Below are 20,063 nucleotides of genomic sequence, written 5' to 3' on the forward strand. Positions count from 1 at the left end.
TTGTCTGCTTATTCGATAGTTTGGGCTGACAATAAAAATAGGTGGTACAAAACTGACATGCAGCTGATCCTAAGAAACATAAAGAATAAGATGGGAGATGAAAGAAGTAAAAACATATCAAGTAACAGGGACAAGAGCATGCCTGCGCCTGCTGTTGTTACAGGCAAAGATAGGCTGACCCACATATCAAGGATGTACTGCTTGAAGGAGAACTTATATGGAGGCCAGGGAGGCCACAGAGGAGCTTCAGCCACGGCGCGCGCGCGTGTGTGTGTGTGTGTGTGTGTGTGTGTGTGTGTGTGTGTGTGTGTGTGTGTGTGTGTGTGTGTGTGTGTGTGTGTGTGTGTGTGTGTGTGTGTGAGTTTTGCATCAGCTTAGCTTCATGATGACTGATTGCCTCTATTCTGTGGAGTTTATCTGCTCGGAAAAGATATTTGACCGCCATGGAAACATTACTAAAACATTTTGTCATTTTTAATACATACACATAAATACACAGGCACATCACGTGGCACAAATACCTTTCTATTCCACCCCCTTTCCTTTTTTTTCTTTTTTTAATAAGCAGTAGAAGAGACACAAGAAAGAGAACTGTGGAAACTGACCTCTCCATTATGAATCTATGTTGCAGCCACCTTTGCATGATGCAGCTCTTTCACTGAGGGCATCCCTGCACAAAACAAAGGGCATGGCATGATTTAAAAATCCTTAACTTGAAGAGACATGGTATTTCCTTAGCAGAAGTTTGGTCTTTATGGCACACAGTATTATGAGACACAGCCCTGTGAATGCACTGTTAATACACCAGCCCATGTCTGATATATAATCCTAAAATTATTTGTGATAATTTATGTAATTCCTCTAAATTTGCAATGTATGTTTGTACTAGCTACTCCATCTAGCAAGTGTCTGTTTGATAGCTTCATTTTTTTTTCTTTTTCTAATGTCAAGACTCTCATGAAACTGACTCCCCCCAGGAATCTTTAATTCCAGCACTTCCATGGGAGAAAAAATTCTCACCGGTTTGGATTTTTGCTTTTTGTCATTTAGTACAATGATTCATAATACTTAACGGTTTTCACATGGGCACCAAAGCTTCAAATAGATAACACATTTTACAATGTGTGCTAAACTTGGTGGATTTATCTTTTTATACAAGGGCTGATAAAAATGACACTGAACGCTGGCTAAATGAGAGTGACAGTTATGAAGAAATATCTGGAGAAATTAATGTCTACATACTGGAATATCCTTATAAAGATGATATGTCGACCTTGCCCGGACATATTTTGCTCCTGAGAAACGAGGGCATGAAACATGAATAATAGGATATGATTATTAATAAACAAACCAATTTGAAATAATATTGATTCCTTGACCATGTTTTTAAAGCAGCACTATGTAACTTTTCCACCTTAATATCATATTTCCAGAGTCATTGTGATGGTACATCAACTTACAACAGGTTTAATGACACCTCTGTCATGGTCTGAGGGGTCTGTATCGCCTTCACTGGCACTATGTAACTTTGAGGAGCATGGTAGGAACCCTGCCACACTAAAAAACTACAATTTTTTACGGCTTTGACTGCTTTATGGCATACGTCACTTCCCCCTCCTTCCCGATTCGTGGTCGAGACGAAAGTGGGCGGGGCGTGGAGCACGGAGCTCAGCAGAAGCTGGTAACCCGTTGCTGCGTTGTGGCTGCAGCAGCTCCACACAACAGACGTGGGGAAGAGATCGCTAATGGTTTAACTTTTCACCGCTTTCCTGCTCGGAGGCAGAACCAAGTATCTGAGACAACAGAGTAAAAGATTGAAAGAGTCGTCGGCTCGGTTGGATCGCGGCTGCAACGACCAAACATAACGTTCCACATTAAACAAACTAACACGCACACAGACAGGGGTCGGATCAAAACACGGGTTTATTAAACCACAAACAAACACTCACAGACCGGGGTCGGATCATTCAAACGGGTTTTATTCCCCACTACTCCAGCTAAACGCAGTTGCTGGCCAGCTCTGCGCTGCGATTAATCCCAATCTTCAGATAAAACTAGTTTGTTGAGGAAAAAATATTAACTGTATTTGTAGTTGCAGAGGAAAAAAATAATCTCACGAGAAAAAAAAATATTGCTCATGCCTCGGAGTCTCTTCAGCATAATATAGCAGTCAAAAAAAAAGAAAAGAGAAGTAAGAGTGATACAAAACATGTACTGTATGTGGTACTATTATACTAATTTATTGAAACACATGGCGAGTCAAACATTTACCAAGGCAGCTGACAAACACTCTTAAACGAGGTAGCCAGAGACGTGGGTTATGCAGAACTGCAGCAGTAAGTCCTTACTAAAGAGTGGAGCTCCGACGAGGAGCTCAACTCTTTGATAGGGATTTCATATGGATCCAAACCGTTAATAATCATTATTTTCTCCATATACTGCTCCCTGGCTTCCTTGTTTAAGGTATCCCGGTAATTTCCAGTTCCTTTCCAGCAATTTAACATCTTTTTTTTGCGTTCCGTCTGTTCACTTGGTGAAACAGAAAAGTCCGTCCCGTCTTCATTCGCTATCAAAACAAATGCACGCGACGGGACAGGATCTTTCCGGCAGTACGCGCTGGTGCTCATGGGAAACGTAGTGTTCTTTCTGGTAAAGCACTACCGCTTTTGTCCAAAAGATGCCGCGTAACTCAACAAAAGCTGAAAGTTACGTTGTGCTGCTTTAAAAAGGAGTTAATCGAAATTAACATATTTTGTTTCTACGCTTTAAGACGAAATATGTTGGTCACATATGTCACACAAATTATCGGTCAAACACCAAGTGACATGAGTATTTAGGCATTTCCATAGTACGGTAATGGTTAAATTGAGGGTTCTTAAATCCATGAAAATTGTTACTTTTATACCTTTAGTTAATTGTTAGAGCAGCTGGTTTTCTAAGAAGGATCTAACTTGGCCAAAACAAGCAAAACTACTCTAATTAATAGATAATTCCAGTATATGACGTTAGAATTTCATCAAAGTCCTGACTCCAGAAATTCACATGGGGAACACTTTTGAGCCCTCAGTTCAATAAAATTCAGCCTCTCCAGTAATTAAAGTCTTTGCTTATTTCTACCCTCATTCTGTGTCTAAATTGAGCTGTCCCTTGGTGTCTAAATCAGGAAAACCCCTCTCTCCTGGTGCTTCAGCTGATATGCTCTGGTGTTACTGTATACATTATGCATACATATTGCCCGCCGTCACATCTTCATATTTATGATACTACACTCTTTTGAATCAATTTCTTTCTTATTCTCACTGAAAAGCACATGCCTGTAGAAAAATCACTTTCCAGAAAGTGAAAAAAAGCACAACCATTCAGCAAAGACTGATCTTGTTTGTAACATGTGCAGTTTGTATGTTTGTGCAAACATGTGGTGGTTCACATCTATGCTTTATAGGAGTGCCTGCTATTGGTTATACTATTTGTCTCCACCCAGCATGGAGAGAAGATCATAAGGTTCAGCAACAACAAAGTGTCATGGCCAGCTGAGCTTCAGCTGTGTTCCCCCTCCATCCTCACCTCTTCTTCAGCATCCCTCTACCCATTGCTGGGGTTACAGCAAGACCTGATCCACCCGGGCTTTTGTTGAACAGATGGTCCTCTCCACTCTCCCTCTCTGCGTCTCTTCTTGTCTATAACCACTGTGCCTCTGTCATGTGCAGCTGCACTCAGTCCTGATACCTCTTTGTAATGCTAATATGAGCAGTTTATTAATTATTCCACACTATGCTTTGTCCATAAGGGCTTTCATTTACAAATATTCAATTTACAGGACTCATGTGTGCTTTTAGTGTTTATGAGTGTGCACACATGTGGGACTGGGGAGAAAATGTTAGTCACAGGAAAGCACTGCTAGTAAAAAGTGAATTCAAAGTTTGTTCCTTATTTTGATTGCTGGTGACATCATCTGGACTTAAAGGGGACATATTATGAAAAACACGTTTTTTCTTGTTTTAACATATATAAAGTGGTCTCCCCTCACCCTGCCAGCACAGGGGAGACAAAATACTATGAATTTCTGCAAGGTCTTTGACCCCCGCCTTACAGAGTCCCCCAGTGTCACGTGATTTTTTTGAGCCGATTAAAATCTGCGCCTAGGGTGACGTCACCCGAGGCGCAGAGGTTCGGCCTCCGCTGCTGAAACCACGCCCACAACCAGCTCTCTCCGCCGGCTCGAGCGTCCGCCATTGTTTACAAGCGGTGGCTGTTTGAACAACGAGGGAGAGTAGAAATGAGATTTTGCATCGACATTTACCCTCATAAAAGGATCAGTTCCCACAGCACGGACCCGGCAACTGCACACGAGTCAGCGGTAAGTTCCTTTTTTTTAATGTTATTTGTATGATCTTTGCATGGGCTAAGTATTTAGCTTAACTCCGGAGCCCCGGCGCCGCATACGGAGCTGCGGGGGCTGCTCACGGACCGGCCCGTCGAGGAGCCCCGGGCTCGGGGCTCTATTAGTACCGTAATACATTTTTCTTCTGTGGTTTCAGATCTTTCAAGCACCTGGAGCTGTTCACATTCAGAAGACGCGCGGTCCTTCCTTGAGCCAGCAATAGTGCATACATTTTATTTATATATTTTAACAATAAAGTTGCCATTTGTGAAAATTCAGTGTTGTGATTTCTTTACAGTTAACATGATTCATTTGTCTTGTAACATAAGAAGTGAAATGATGAGGAATTGGAGTAAATAACCGTGGTGTACCTGTTTAGAATTAAATTCAATCTTCCTGTTTGAACACAAGGTGACTAAAGGCTGATTTATGGTTCCGCGTTACACCAACGCAGAGCCTACGGCGTAGGGTACGTGTCGATTTAACGCAGAACCGTGGACACGCTTTGCTACGCAGCCGCTGCTCTTCTGCCCGGAGCGACACTTTGTCTCCTCCCCTGCTACACGTCATTCAAGCAGCCAATCAGCACAGAGCCTCATTATCATAGCCCCCCCCCCCCCCCCCCCGCCCTGAAAATGAATCACAGAAAAAGGCTTTAGAAGCGGAAAAAATAAAAACATGGCCCAGAGACTGAACTCTGATTTATGTAGAAAAAACAACCTTTAGATTGTTTTTAAGACATTCAAGGCCTGTTTGAAATATACATTAAATGCCATAATATGTCCCCTTTAAACAATATACATGCATAAATGTGGTTTTCTGTACAAGAATAATTTTTCATTGTATTTTTGTAACTTTTTGTTATTTTAATCATTGAAGACAATTCAGGCTACCATTAGTTAATCTGTGAGCAGGAGAACTAAGAGTTATATGTACATTTTACTGATACGTGGATAATTGGTGTAGTACAGAGACGACTATATCAACAGGTGTACACAGCAGTTGGAAAAACGCCGGCTTACAAACTTGATTAATATGCTGTTTAAATGACACCAAGGTTTTGCATGGTAGTACTGGAGGCCATCGCAACACCATCTAATCCTTTTCTCAGGTGTTTGGGACCAAAAACAATAACCTCGGTTTTATCAGAAGCTAGAAGCAAAAAAATATAAGAGGATATAAAGCCCATAATGTCCTTAAGATATGCCAGAAGTTTCCGTAATGGTTCTTTTTCATCTGGCTTCATAGACAAATAGAGCTGCGTATCATCAGCATAGCAATGAAAATGAATGTTGTGATTCTGGATTATACTTCCCAAGGGCTGCATGTATAAATTGAACAAGATTGGCCCTAGCACTGAACCCTGTGGGACACAGTAGCAAACCCTCGTCTGTTCTGAAGAAACCTCATGTAAATGAACGAACTGGAGTCCGTCAGATATATATGATTTAAACCAACCTAGAGCTGTCCCTTTAGTCCCAACAACATGCTCTAACCTGTGCAGTAAAATGCTGTGATCTCCAGCAGCACTGAAGTCCAGTAGAACCAGAATGGACAGCAATCCCTTATCTGAGACCATAAGAAAGGTCATTTGTGACTCTGAATTTGTTTCTGTGCTATGATGCATTATGAACTCTGACTGAAAAACAAACAGATAATTTCTATACAAATGGTCACATAACTGGCTTGAAAATACCTTTTCCAGAATTTGAAATACACGTGGAAAGTTGGGAATGGGTCTATAATTTGCAAAAATATCTGGGTCAAGAGAGGGTTTTTAATTACTGCAACTTTAAAAATCTGATCTGATCCAGTATTGTCAAACCAATATGAGAGAGAACATTTTTAGGTGGTCGAGTTGGGATGGGGTCTAACAGACACGTGGATGATTTAGCTCTATTGACGACTGAGGTCAGCTCAGGGAGGTCTACAGGAACCAAACAGTGATTCTACTCAATAGTTTCCTTCATAGACCTCCATGTCCCCCTTTTATAGTAGCTGTGTGAGAAGAAACTACTGAGTATGCCTTACAGAAGATCCAAACTCTAAACAAAGTGTAACCAGATGTCCACAAACTCAGCCAGCAAAGCTGTTCATCTTGCAAATGACCCATTTCCCCCCTCACACGCTCCTATGGTTGTTTCAACAGCTTTCAGTCAGCCACAGTCTACTTTGAAGAACTGAAGTGCAGCGCAATCTACAAGGTAGCCTAATTTCGTAGGTTAATAAGGGAGCTGGGGTGTGTCTATATTTAACATGGAGAGTGGAAAATACATCAGAAGACCCTTTGGCTGTTCCTGAGCTTTCTCCCTGTGGACTGACTGGCCCTTTTAATACAAGACAGATTCAATGTGACCTCGATACAAAAACGGTGTCTAGAGTGAGTGTGCAACAGGCCCAAGTCACTCATTTAAATACCTCTCATATGTAGAAACAATTATAAGTTTGCACAACCATTGTCAACTCTTTCTGTCACTGTTGCTTGTTGACACCCGGTCTCGAAAACACATGAAAAAGGCACTTGATAATTCTAAGTTAGATTTAGTTTAGTGAAAAGGAGAAAAAAGCACAATGAGTTGATTAAGATATTTAATCTGTCACCTGACATGAATATAAATACAAATCCTTTGACAGACCTCAAAGAACAGTGGATGCAACACAGTAACAACAAACCAATTTGTTTGGACAAGGAGAAGCCTTTATGATATAATTTATATGGTGGAAAAGGCTGTCTGGAGTTATTTGTAATAAAAGGGTAGCAGCAGGAATGAAAGGGAGCTTTACGAGATGGTGGTTAGACCAGCTCTTCTCTACGGCTTGGAGACAGCTGCACTGACAAAAAGACAGGAAGCAGAGCTTCGGTACCACTGTTGCAGTTGTTAGGAGTTTCGGGGTGTATATGATTAAAAGTGAGCCCATCAGAGAAACAGCCAGGGTTAGATGTCTTACAGACAAAGTAAGAAAGGCTAGACTGACATTTGGGCACATAAAGAGGATGGATAGTGAATTCACTAGTAGAACTAGCAAAGCTGAAAGAAAAACAGCAATAAGAACAAACCAAAAGTTGGTTGACAATCCATTCCACCAGGTACATCCAGATGTAAGTCAAACTTTATTGAATTAACTTTGAAAAAGCAAATTTTAAAATTAAATGAATAGATAGAATTTAGTTTATTTTACCATGGTACAAACTTTATTTTTTTATTAAATCAGGAGTGACCAATTTTTTTTTCATATCAATGTACACAGATATTCTCCAAAAATAGAACTATAATAACTGCCAGAAACTGGATCTTGATGTCGCTGGTACCTTTTTCTTACTGGAAATTCTTGTTGCTAATTCTATTTTGACAAGCATGGAAACATGTTGATTCTGTGTTTATTGTGTTTTAACTATATATCTGTAATTTTATCACATGCAGTTATTATTAGTGATGCATAAATATCTCAGAAGCTGTCCAGAGCAAAAAGCAAAAAAAGTTTTATCTGCAGCAAAGCACCATAAAAGGACATATACACTATAAAAAGATATATATTTTAAAATTTGCTTGGAAATAAATCATTTGCTAATGTCAAGTGATGCTTGCTGTTTATTAGGGCCCGAACACTGACAGTGCGAAGGCCCTATTGTATCTGTAGGAAAAAAAAATGTTCTTGTTTTTCTCGTATTTTTTTTATTTTTCCGATGAAATGAGGGCCTTTTTGCCCCCTAAACGTGCCCCAAAAGTCAAAAGGCGAAAAATTTAAAAATCAAAAAATATAAAACCACACCTCAGCCTTGGCTAACAAATGATATCAGATCACTGAAACAGTTGTGTCGTAGAGTTGTCTCGGTTTTGACTCCTTCACCTTAATTGGTGCAAATTAGCCCCGCCCCTTCTTCTGATTGGTCCATATTTCATAGTTCCTATTTTCTGCCATAACATTTGATTGGTTTGATATAGAGAGTCGTGGGTGGTGTCATGTGACTCGGTTTTGAGTCCTTGACCATAATCGGTGCAAATTAGCCCCGCCCCTTATTCTGATTCGTCGATACGTCATAGTTCCTATTTTCTGCAATAACTTTTGAATAGTTTGACATAAAGACTCGTGGGTGGTTTCATCGGACATGGTTTTGAGTCCTTGACCATAATTGGTGGAAATTATCCCAGCCCCTTCTTCTGATTGGTCAATATTTGATAGTTCCTATTTTCTGCCATAACTTTTGAATGGTTTGACATAAAGAGTCGTGGGTGGTGTCATCGGACTCGGTTTTGAGTCCTTGACCTTTATTGGTGAAAATTGCATGCGCGAGGGCCTGTTCATTGCTGCTTGCAGCTGTAATTGTAATTGCATTCTTAATAATGTATAAATAATACAGCTGATCAAAACTATTGAGATAAGACAAGGTCAGTCTCTGTAGAGTATCACAAAGCTGTTAAAGTATGATCTAACTCTTTCTCTGTCGAGACTCTCAATGTTTGTTTTTAAATCTCTATTGAGTTCGGAAATCTTAAAATGCACTGTGGGCAGATTTACCATCTTACTTCTTGGGTTAATCAAGTTGCACTTAGGTTGAAAGATGATGTCTGTAGGAAGGCAGTACATGCAATATAGATGCATTTCTTAAAATTGCAGTTTAATTCCAGTTCAAGTTTGACTGAGTGTGAATGTGTTGGGTGGGGTGCTTGCTGCCCAGATTACCCATTATGATGGAAATCATGTCCGAGTTTAGTCTGACTTTAGTTCAGTCGTCCCATGTTCATTTAATTGAATTACAAGGAAGCATCTGTTTAAGAAAAGTAAACAGTCATTTCTCACAAATAAGTTTCTTTGTTTCCTCCTTTTGTGTTTTGTTACAGTTGTTGATTGAGTGTGTCTGCCTTTGATGAATGTGAGACACTGAAGGTTAGCATGCAGAGTGGAAACATTCAGACATTAAACAAACAAAACAAAATGCAGTTGATCAAATATTTTATTGAACTTTTGCATTGGGCATTTTCTTTGTTGAGCAGTTTTACTTTTGTTCCCATTATCTGCCATGGCTTTATTCTTTCACCTCAGGTTATTCTCAGCTCACATGCACACCCACACACACACCCATGTTTGACATTGGAAAAACTTTATTTAAAGCCTGCTCGGCTTCAGGCCTTTTAATTTCTTCCAAGTCCTTCACAGTGCATTCGCCTTCTGTGAGTTTCCACATTTCCTCCAATCTTTAAAGGGTGTTAAATCCTCACAAGAGACTTCCAGACTGGCCCTCAACGCATGCATTTTCATGCAGATGGTTAGGTGGATTCTTGATAACAACTTTGGATAAGGAAGTAGACTACATTATGCACATAGCCCATATTAAAATGTACAGCAATTAGTTGCATAAGAATTCTACCACCAATGAAAACTTGCAGCTCAAGATTATGTGTTAATAAAACACATTTTTTTCACAAAGAGCAAGTAGTGGATCAAGAAAAACTGTTCAGAGGGGAAATATAAGGTGTTCATGTTTGCAATGTCTTGCTCTGTTTCATTCAAGGTTTTCACGTCACGAATCATCACGAATAAATCTGTCACGGTTTTGGGTTTTGTCACTGTTTTTGTATTTAAAGCAGCACAATGTAACTTTCAGCTTTTGTTGAGTTTGGCGGCTCCTTTGGACAAAAGCGTTAGTGCTTTACCAGTAGTGTGGAAGGGTTCCTACCATCCACCTCAAAGTTCCATAGTGCCAGTGAAGGCGATACAGACCCTTCAGACCATGACAGAGGTGTCATTAAACCTGTTGTAAGTTAATGTACCATCACAATGACTCTGGAAATATTATATTAAGGTGGAAAAGTTACATTGTGCTGCTTTAAGTTGCTGTTTTATTTAAAAACCTATGTCCTTGTGTTTAAGTTTTGCCTTGACTTCCCTTGTTCCCATCTGCCCTGATTGTTTGCACCTGTGTCTCATCAAGTCCTCTGTGTTTATCTTGTCTTGACTTTACCTTGCGCCCTGCTCATCTGTACTGTTCTAATCCCCATCTTTTTGTTGTAATACCTGCTCAGCAGCCCCTTTTGTTTAATACATCAAATTGCTTTGGAACTCCTAGCCCCTCTGTCTCCTGCATCTGGGTTCTACTCACCCTAACCCTGAAAAAACATTTTTCTAAAACCTCCTTTGGATATATAATGGCAAGACTGGGGGGCAGGGTTTTCAGGCCCTATGCTAACATCTAAAGTAAACTACAATGTCAGACTTTTATCCTTACTTGCTTTTTACCAGAATTCAGTATTATAATTGTTGAATCATTGTCCAGCTTATTGCAGCAACAAAGTTCTGCCCCTTTTGGTCAGCTGTCTCAAGCACCTTGGACAGCAACCTTACAAATGGCATTACATCTATGAGCATGATTGGATATCTATAAACAAAGTTTTGGAACTCCTTATATGTAACTATAGGCAAATCTGCTGCTAAATTGTCTTTATGAATTTCTGTGAGCAGGTGTTTGATATTTTTATGCCTTTTTTTAATGTCTGTTGCATAATGATGGAGATTCAGGTGGCTTGTCAGTTGTCAACAAATCTAGGCAACAGACAATGTGGCTGAATAGCAGGGAACTATACAAAGGCAATAAGTACTAAAGCCCCAAATGTAAAATCTGGTCACGTTTCAGATGAGAAATGCAGAGATTTGTCTGTGTGATCATATCTGAGCAATTGTGGCTGTAAGCCTCCAAATGTCCTTGTCACATTCTCCATTTCAGTCCTCAGATCTTAATTAAGGTTAAGGTGCATGTGGTATTTGCACCAGAAATCCTTCATCATTTTGTGAGCAGTTGGTCTCTTTCTTCATATTTGCATTCACATTCTTTGTCCTGCTGTTGTAAGATTGAGCTAATTTGTTTCCATTGCGCCAACAGCTCTCATCTCCCTCCTCTGTTTCTCATCCCTACCTTTATTGTCTGCTCCTCCTCACTTCATCACGTCCCATGGCCTCCTTGGGACTCGTACATCAACTATACTTAAGGTTTAACATGGACACTGAATCCTTGAACAACATGTAATTTTTTTAAACGACAGACGCAGTTAATATGTGCAAAGGCTATATATTTTACAGTGACACCGCTAAATCATTTCTTGTTTAACAAAATATGAAAACAAAGGTAGACTAGGGTGTGAAGGGAGATCTTTTATGATTCCCTGGGGGGGAAATTGGCTCTAATTTATTTATGGGAAGCCTAATTGAAAATGTCCTATCTGAGAAATGACCTTTTTTTTTAAAGGAGACTCCTCGTCGCTTCCCTGACGCCCCGGTCTGAGCTCACCCCTCATTGCAAAACATAAATGACCAATTCTAACTCTAATAATTATTTCTGGCATTATCATGATATATTGTTTCATATTATTATATTAAGTTATGAAATCTCTTGGGATGTTAAACTATAGTATTATATTGTAATATATAATAGTATGGTGATATAATTTGGTTATATATTATAATATTTTACACAAATGATGTTATATTAGGATATTACTATATTTATTATGCTATATTTATATGATATCATGCTACACCACTCTATATGATAGTTATTTATTTGTTCACTATCGAATCAATATTCTCAATTTATGTACCTATTTTCATCACCTTATTTACACTCAAACACGGCACGCACACACACACACACACACACACACACACACACACACACACACACACACACACACACACACACACACACACATACTGATGCTGTCTTTTGTCATCGTGTGTACTGTATGTTAATAAATAAAATTAAAAAAAAAAAAATTAAAAAATTAAAAATAAAGGAGACTCCTCGGAGCGTGTGTGCGTGTGTGTGCTGGTAATGTGTATGTGAGTGCGTGACCGAGTGTGTTTTGAGCGCGCCAGACGGGGGGGAGCGAGCCGGGCACGCCCAAAAGCTGTTGCTGAAGGCTGATTTATGGTTCTGCGTTACACCAACGCAGAGCCGGTGCGCGTCGCTGCGTACCCTATGCCGTAGGCTACGCCGTAACCCTACGGCGTAAGGTCTGCGTCGATTTAACGCAGAACCATAATTCAGACTTGGTGCCTCAACTGCGCGCCGGCGCGTCCAGCAGCGATTGGAACAGCAACAGGGAGTGAAAGTGAAGCTCTCCAAAGTGCCAGAGACCGTGGCGGCTGAGGAGGTGGATCAGGGTTCGCCCCTGTGTGCGTCTCCAACCGCGCATGGACGACCACCTCAGCCTCCTGCAATCACCCCCGCCGAGCCTGACCAAAACCCGAGGCCACAACTTATTGGTGAACCACGGATACACCGAGACGGAGAACTACGACGCGATGACGGTCGTGGCGTGTGACAACATGCTGGAGGAGTCCGCGGCTCTGCCGGGCCACCACCTATCCCTGGACCGGTACGAACCGGACCACGACTGCTGCGAGAGAGTGGTCGTCAACATCTCCGGCTTGCGCTTCGAGACGCAGCTCAAGACTCTGTCACAGTTTCCGGAGACGCTGCTGGGGGACCCCAAGAAAAGGATGAGGTACTTTGACCCTCTCAGGAACGAATACTTTTTCGATCGGAACCGACCCAGCTTCGATGCCATTTTGTATTACTACCAGTCCGGCGGGCGCATCAGGAGACCCGTCAACGTGCCCATTGATATCTTTTCCGAGGAGATCCGCTTCTATGAGTTGGGTGAAGAGGCTATGGAGAAGTTCAGAGAGGACGAGGGCTTCATAAAGGAGGAGGAGCGGCCGTTGCCGGAAAATGAATTTCAAAGACAGGTGTGGCTGTTGTTTGAGTATCCAGAGAGCTCGGGTCCCGCCCGGGGAATAGCAATAGTGTCTGTCCTGGTCATTCTCATCTCCATTGTTATCTTCTGCTTAGAGACGTTGCCGGAGTTTAGGGACGACAACAGGGATCCGATCACGATTGCACCTGTGATAAATGGCACGCTCCCTTATTTCACCAGCCCCTTCTCAGACCCCTTCTTTGTGGTGGAGACGTTGTGTATCATCTGGTTCTCCTTCGAGCTGCTGGTGCGCTTTTTTGCGTGTCCCAGTAAAGCCACGTTCTCCAAAAACATCATGAACATCATTGACATCGTGGCCATCGTTCCCTACTTCATCACGCTGGGGACAGAGCTGGCAGAGAGGCAAGGGAACGGCCAGCAGGCCATGTCTCTGGCCATCCTGCGCGTAATTCGGCTCGTGCGGGTGTTTCGCATCTTCAAACTCTCGCGTCACTCCAAGGGGCTTCAAATTTTGGGACAGACTCTAAAGGCCAGCATGCGCGAACTGGGCCTGCTCATCTTCTTCTTGTTTATCGGTGTCATCCTTTTCTCCAGTGCTGTGTACTTCGCCGAGGCGGACGACCCGGATTCGGGTTTCAACAGCATCCCGGACGCGTTCTGGTGGGCCGTGGTCACCATGACTACGGTGGGATACGGGGACATGCACCCCGTCACCATCGGAGGGAAGATCGTGGGATCTTTGTGCGCAATCGCCGGCGTGCTCACCATTGCGCTGCCCGTGCCCGTCATAGTGTCCAACTTCAACTACTTCTACCACAGGGAGACGGAGGGCGAGGAGCAGGCTCAGTACCTGCACGTGGGCAGCTGCCAACCTCTGGCAGACACCGAGGAGATGAGGAAGGCGCGCTCCTCCTCCTCCTCGCTCAGCAAGAGCGAGTACATGGTCATCGAGGAGCACGGGATGAACAGCGCGTTCAAACAGCAGCCCAACTTCCCCACCACCACTCAAAACAACTCGCAGAATTGTGTAAACATAAGCAAAAAGGTTTTCACCGACGTGTAGCTTTTAGACTCGTGTGACCCTGAACACAGGAAGATGAAATATGTAAAAGACACCACTGGATGTATCATTGCGCACCATGCGTGTGTAAGCTGTGGTAGAACAGATAAAGGGAGAAAGGAACAGGAAAAGAAAAACGCGCATCCTGACCATTCAGAGATGCTGCTTTGTGCTCCATTCAAAAATCGGGATTTTTCATTTAAGTGCCATGAATTCATAATTCTGTAGGATTCCATTCACGCTTGCAAAAAAAGAGAAAGAGCTCCTTCTTAAAGTATTTGATACTGTTTTTCTCACCTTGAGAGGATTATCCTGTTGTGCGTTGTGCAATAGCCATTCTATTATCACAACAGGTAGAAATAGAAGCTTTGTAACTGTGAACGATGAGTGCAAATGTAAGTTCCTCGAAGAACACACACTGTATTGTCATGCGTTAAGAGTCGTGCTCCGTCATGCCTATATGTATAATACTCAGTCATTTAAATATGTGTGCGTGTTCAAACACATGTAGAGTCCAAAAACACAGTTCAGCATATATTATCTCAACTAGACCGTTTTTGTGCTCTGCCTTATTGTGCGTTTAAATCTAGTCCAAAGTCTTTGAAAAATAATCCCCGTAATTTCCTCGATGTGTGCTGTCTTATTTAAAGCGTAAACGGCGCCATGTAGACACTGGGTCCAGTCCAGCGCCACTATCTTATTCACACGTGAGTGGAGAAACAAAACTCTTTTCGCGCGCACACACACAGAGATCAAAGATGGAGCGTGTTTCTTTTTGGATGTCTCAAATATAGCCCGATGTGATGCAATCACCATGGTGACGGTCGTTCCCTCGGTAACCCTAGTCACCGTTGCTATGGCACCCTTGTTTCCACAGTAACCTCCCAGATGGCTTGGAAACTATATTGAAGATTCTCATCCGAGTGGCTTGACTCCAGTCTCTAATAAGACTGTTTTGTCTGCACACCCCTCGTGCGTAAAACGCACGCGTTTGTGACTATAACTAACCTTCAAGCTCGTTTGCAAGTGTTTACATGAACACAAAAAGCAATCCCTTGTGTGGAGATCTCGTTGTGAACCGTCACAATAAAATACCCCTCAAAAATAAGGCAAAAATCAAAGAGGCGCCGTGTTGGGAAAGACGAAAGAAGAAGCAGCGTGTGAGGAATTATGAATGGACTGGGAGCACATTGTGTCTGAGTGCACTACCGCAGGTTTCTCGGCAGAGGGTGCAGAGGTTCTCCCACTCACTAAATTGGTAAGTACTGGGAACTGATACCTCTGCTTCAGTCATAAAATCAATATTTTCAAAATATTTATTTGTAGTTTTAGTCATTTATTTTGAATGTGTGATGATACAATCACGAGAAGCTCATGTAACGTTAATAGTAACTGGTGTGACATGAGCTCTATGTACAAGTTAGGTCAAAGTATTTCTTTAAAGTTCTCAGATTGGTTTTAAAGAGATTATGAATCCGCCCTTTTCTAAGCAATGTAATGATACTACTTGGAGGTGTTCATGTTTAACATGTTTAAACCTTTTGCAGTCTCTGTATGTTCAGTCACTCCTTTTTATGTAATGGGACATGCTTGCAGTGTACCCAGGATGTGGTTCACCTTCAGCTGACTTTGTCTTTGAAATGAATAACAGCAGCAACAGAATGCCAAATCAGCCTGCCTGCACGCTGCCCCCTGGTGGTCTTCTGCTGTTGACAGAACAGGTGGCTCACACCTGCTTCATGACCTCTGTCTCCTTCTGTCTTGAACATCCCAAAGACACAGAGGTCTGATAAACCTGAGATATCAAACATTATGTGTAATACCAAAGCTGATTCTTCAACAGTAGTATAAGTGAAAATAGAAGCTATATTCATAGAGGACCGTTGAGACTGATGCACAGCTTTGTGTTTTTATTCAGTGTCCTTTCTGATAGGAGTTTATTTCAAATATAGTAAAGCCACAGGGAAATACATTTCCCCCCCCGAAAAAGCAAGATAAGGAGTTCATCAATGTTTCAAATCAATGCAGAAATAGGTCCTCTTCTATGTCATTTGAAAATATGTCTGTAGTAATACATGACAACAGAAAAAAAATCAGATTAAAATTCACAGTGATGACCCTTTGACCTTAAAACAGCGTAATTTAAATTAATTTCATGAAGTAAGGTTGGACACAGTTATTGAAGAAAAAAAAGGCAGGTATGTTGTTCCAAGCATCTTGGAGAAGAAACCACAGATATTTTGATTGTAGGCTGCTGTAGATTGTTCCGTCTCCACATATTCCCAGACAGACTCATTAATGTTGAGATCCGGGCTCTGTGGGGGGCACTTCCAGGACTCCTTGTTCTTTTTTATGCTGCAGATAATTCTTAATCACATTGTTACTGTAGGAGTTGTCATACTGAAGAGCAAAGTTGGGGCTAATCTCTCTGATGGTACTGCATGATGGGTAAGAATGTGCTTGTATTTCTCATCATTGAATTAATCCTGACCAAATGTCTTAGTCAATTTGAAGAGAAGCTGTCCCAAACTTGCAATAAACCCCTACCACTCTCTTACCCATCAGTGGATAAAATGTGGCCTTCGCTAGAGTCAAATATTACATCTTTGACTCAGTCCCCGGAGCACCATGTTGCCTTTTTCTTTTACAGTTCCTTTGTTTTGGGGTATTGTTAAGTCTTGGCCTTGTTTCCATTGGAGGTATGGCTTTTTGGCCACACTAGCAGATCCGTGTACCTGGGTCCCACTGGTTCTGAGCTGATCGCACCGATGGACGTCCACTGAAATGCGTTGTTTATCAGTGACAGGGAGTTTCCGCGGCCAACCATGCAAGTCCTCACTCGTTTCTCTATGCTTCTTCAAAGGGTTTTTAAGGCCATATTTTGGCATCCCTGTCTTATTTGACATCTTTGTCTGATGCTGTTGCAACACGGTGTATTGTTAGTATCTTCAGTCTTGCTGTGGTTCTTACCCGTCACATATAACTGTCTTCCACAATCTCAATTTTATAGCAGTTTGGCTGTTCCTCAAAGGTTCCTACACAGCTGTTTCTTTTCATGACTATGCTTCAAACTAGATATGAAACCAATGGTTAGGAGCACCTATTTGGTATTATTAGTTAATCATTCACTTGACAATGAGCTGACAAAATACCTGGCTTTGTGGAAGTGTGTGTGTGTGTGTGTGTGGGTGTACTGTATATATATATATATATATATATATATATATATATATATATATATATATATATATATATATATATATATATATATATATATATATATATATATATATATATATATATATATATATATATGTGATTTCCTGGATTGGATTTTTAGAAAGAAACACAAACACACACATACACTACCATGTCCTCATCTTTTCGTTATTATTGTGTTAGGATTCAGCTAATGTGAACTTTAAAATATCACTGAAATAACATTTGTTTCCATCATCTTCTAATTACCTCTCTTTTACTCTGCTCTTCCTCTTTGCCGTAATTAAAATGATTTGCATGATGCATTTGTACATTGTTATTTGCAGATAGTGGGAATGGGTTAGTCTGTTGTCTGAGGAAGTAGAGACTACAGACAAATGTATCCTTCTTTTCACAGGACAGCCATCTGCTGGTTTTCCCCCTTCCTTTTCAAACTGCAGCATCTAAAGAGGTCATATTATAAATAAAGAAACCTGTGCTTGACAGCAAATATTTTGTTGTCCGAAGTGATCCCCCACGTGAAAAACCATGACATTAAACAACCGTGACATTTTGTTTGAGGTGTCTTTATAGGGAAATATGTCATTCAAAGAGATTTTTAAATTTTCAGGATATTGTGATGTCACAGGCCCAGATCAGAAAGTACAATTATTCACAATCATAATCTCTACACATCTTCACATTTCTGGATTTGGCGTGCATGACAAGTGGGTAGTGAAAACTTATGGCACAGAATTTTAAAAGCGTCATGAAGGGGAGTGACTCAATTTGTCCCCTTAAATTGGTACTTTTGAACTGAGGTTTAAAGCCAATGTTGAAAAGGGTGGTTTTCCACAGTATCCTTGTTATTTTGAACAAAGCATGTCACATATATTTCATTAAAAACTTCAGTGAATGGTGTTAACATTTGAAACAGATAAAAAAAAACAGTATAATCATTCTTTACAGTTAGATTTTTGGGAGGGAGAGAGGCTGGACCCCTGCTTTGGTAATGAGACTGATTAACTGAATGATGGCTACACTGTGATTCTAACAACTTTGCCTTTTCTTTCCATTGTTCTCTGACACTCAGGTGAAATTTCCTTTCTGCTCAGACCTCCCAGAACCCCAAACAACCCAATGCAGACTGCTTCCCATTTTGGTAAATTTACACTGTATTGAAATATAAATGAGCGTTTTCATTCAAAAATGTAAAAAAGTGACCCTTTTTTCCCTTCAAGGGTGCAGTGACTCAGGTCTTCCTGTTGTCGAAGGAGCCAAATGAAGGAATTGAGATCTAAATCCCTCTGGATCAGTTCTTCTGCCCCTGCCATCTTGCCTTCGGATGGTGCTCTAAAACATGGGCCAACAAGTGGTGCCTAGTGGTTTCCCCCCTCCAGTGGACTAACGCTCAATCCAAAATACAAGAAAATACAATCACAACAGTCGTTTGAAATATTCCACATACAGTTTTGTAGCTGCAGTTTTCATGACTGCTCCTGTTACGGCGTTGGCTTTTGTGATTGAAAATATCGCATCATCAAAGAAGTATGAGACTGGAAATGTCTTATGAACTCTCTTTGCTTTTTGTAAGAAATTGAAAAGATTCAGGAAACAGCCAGCATTTTCACAGAGCACATTTCACATGACTACTATCTAACTTATAAGGATTCCCTTATTCTGTATTCACCTGCCTGGGAGGTGGTATTTGTCACGAACACTAACTTAAAAAAAAAAAAGAAATTTTGTTTGACAGCAATTCAACAAGTGGTGAAAACTATGTGATCTGTGATCAACTGATAAGGAAACTGTGATATGAATCAAAGACTGTTGCTAATGTGCGTGTGCTGGTTGCTGCTGCTATTCCCTTTATGTATACATAAAGAACAATACAAAGGCATTCACACATAGGTACAGCAAATATGCACACACACACGTGTATACAAGCCGGTGGATGGCTCCCGTCTATCCAAGAGTGCACGCTTGATTTTAGGGGATGGGGCAGAGCGTTATCAGGGTTAAGACTGTCTATGCCAGTATTTGTTTTGTGTTATTGTATGCTGTCTTAAACATGACCCATATTACAAGATTATAAAGTGTGCTGTTTTCATTTGAGAGGAGCTGCAGGCTGCTTTTATCCAATTAAGATGATGGTACTCATTTATGTTCAATAGAACGTTGCAGGCCGTATTCTCTGTTCTGTGTACGTAGAACACATAAACACACGATATATGAAATATGCCCTCATGTGGAGATGGAAATGCAAATAAATGGTCCTTTTTCGATTCAGATTTTGCGTTTCTTTTGGTAGGCTTGTTATTCAAGCCAATCTGTTGAGTTTGTCAAGCTTACTCAAGTTGTATTTCAGCATTCCCAAAACCAACATCACCAAGTAGTTCAAAGTAGAGCACAAGATCAATAATTATAATACTTATAGATTAACAATGAGATTTCAGGCATGGTTAAAATCTACTAACACATTCTGAAATAATTTAGTGTGTGTCACTGTTGCTTTAGTTATTTAATTAATTAGCAACTTTTGTGTCAAGACACTGTTGATACATGTGAAAAAGAAAAAAAACAAACTGGTTGTTGAGCAGAGTTTCTCACGTAGAGCCTCACACTCTGACAGTCTTTTAATGAACAACAGCGACTGGCTCACAGCCATTTAGCGACAGAAAAGCATAGCAACAGATGCCGGGAAAAAGCG

At 41.0% G+C, this 20,063-nt stretch overlaps 1 protein-coding gene and 1 long non-coding RNA gene across 2 annotated transcripts; both read left to right on the forward strand.

Moving 5' to 3' along the window:
• The first annotated feature begins 12,437 nt into the window (after nucleotides 1-12,437).
• Nucleotides 12,438-15,147, forward strand: LOC133457138 (potassium voltage-gated channel subfamily A member 3). Its single transcript, XM_061736053.1, has one exon. The coding sequence runs from the start codon at nucleotides 12,569-12,571 to the stop codon at nucleotides 14,156-14,158; it is 1,590 nt and encodes a 529-aa protein (XP_061592037.1). The 5' UTR covers nucleotides 12,438-12,568; the 3' UTR covers nucleotides 14,159-15,147.
• A 10-nt stretch (nucleotides 15,148-15,157) lies between these two features.
• Nucleotides 15,158-19,620, forward strand: LOC133457139 (uncharacterized). Its single transcript, XR_009783838.1, has 3 exons — nucleotides 15,158-15,413; nucleotides 18,447-18,515; nucleotides 18,595-19,620. It is a non-coding gene; the product is annotated as an uncharacterized LOC133457139 (long non-coding RNA).
• Nucleotides 19,621-20,063: the final 443 nt, after the last annotated feature.

Source organism: Cololabis saira, chromosome 12 (assembly GCF_033807715.1).
Source record: "Cololabis saira isolate AMF1-May2022 chromosome 12, fColSai1.1, whole genome shotgun sequence".
NCBI classification, from domain to species: Eukaryota; Metazoa; Chordata; class Actinopteri; order Beloniformes; family Belonidae; genus Cololabis; species Cololabis saira.

Excerpts from the sequence above, each read along its gene's own strand:
- LOC133457138 (XM_061736053.1), top strand. The coding sequence starts at position 12,569 with ATGGACGACCACCTCAGCCTCCTGCAATCACCCCCGCCGAGCCTGACC.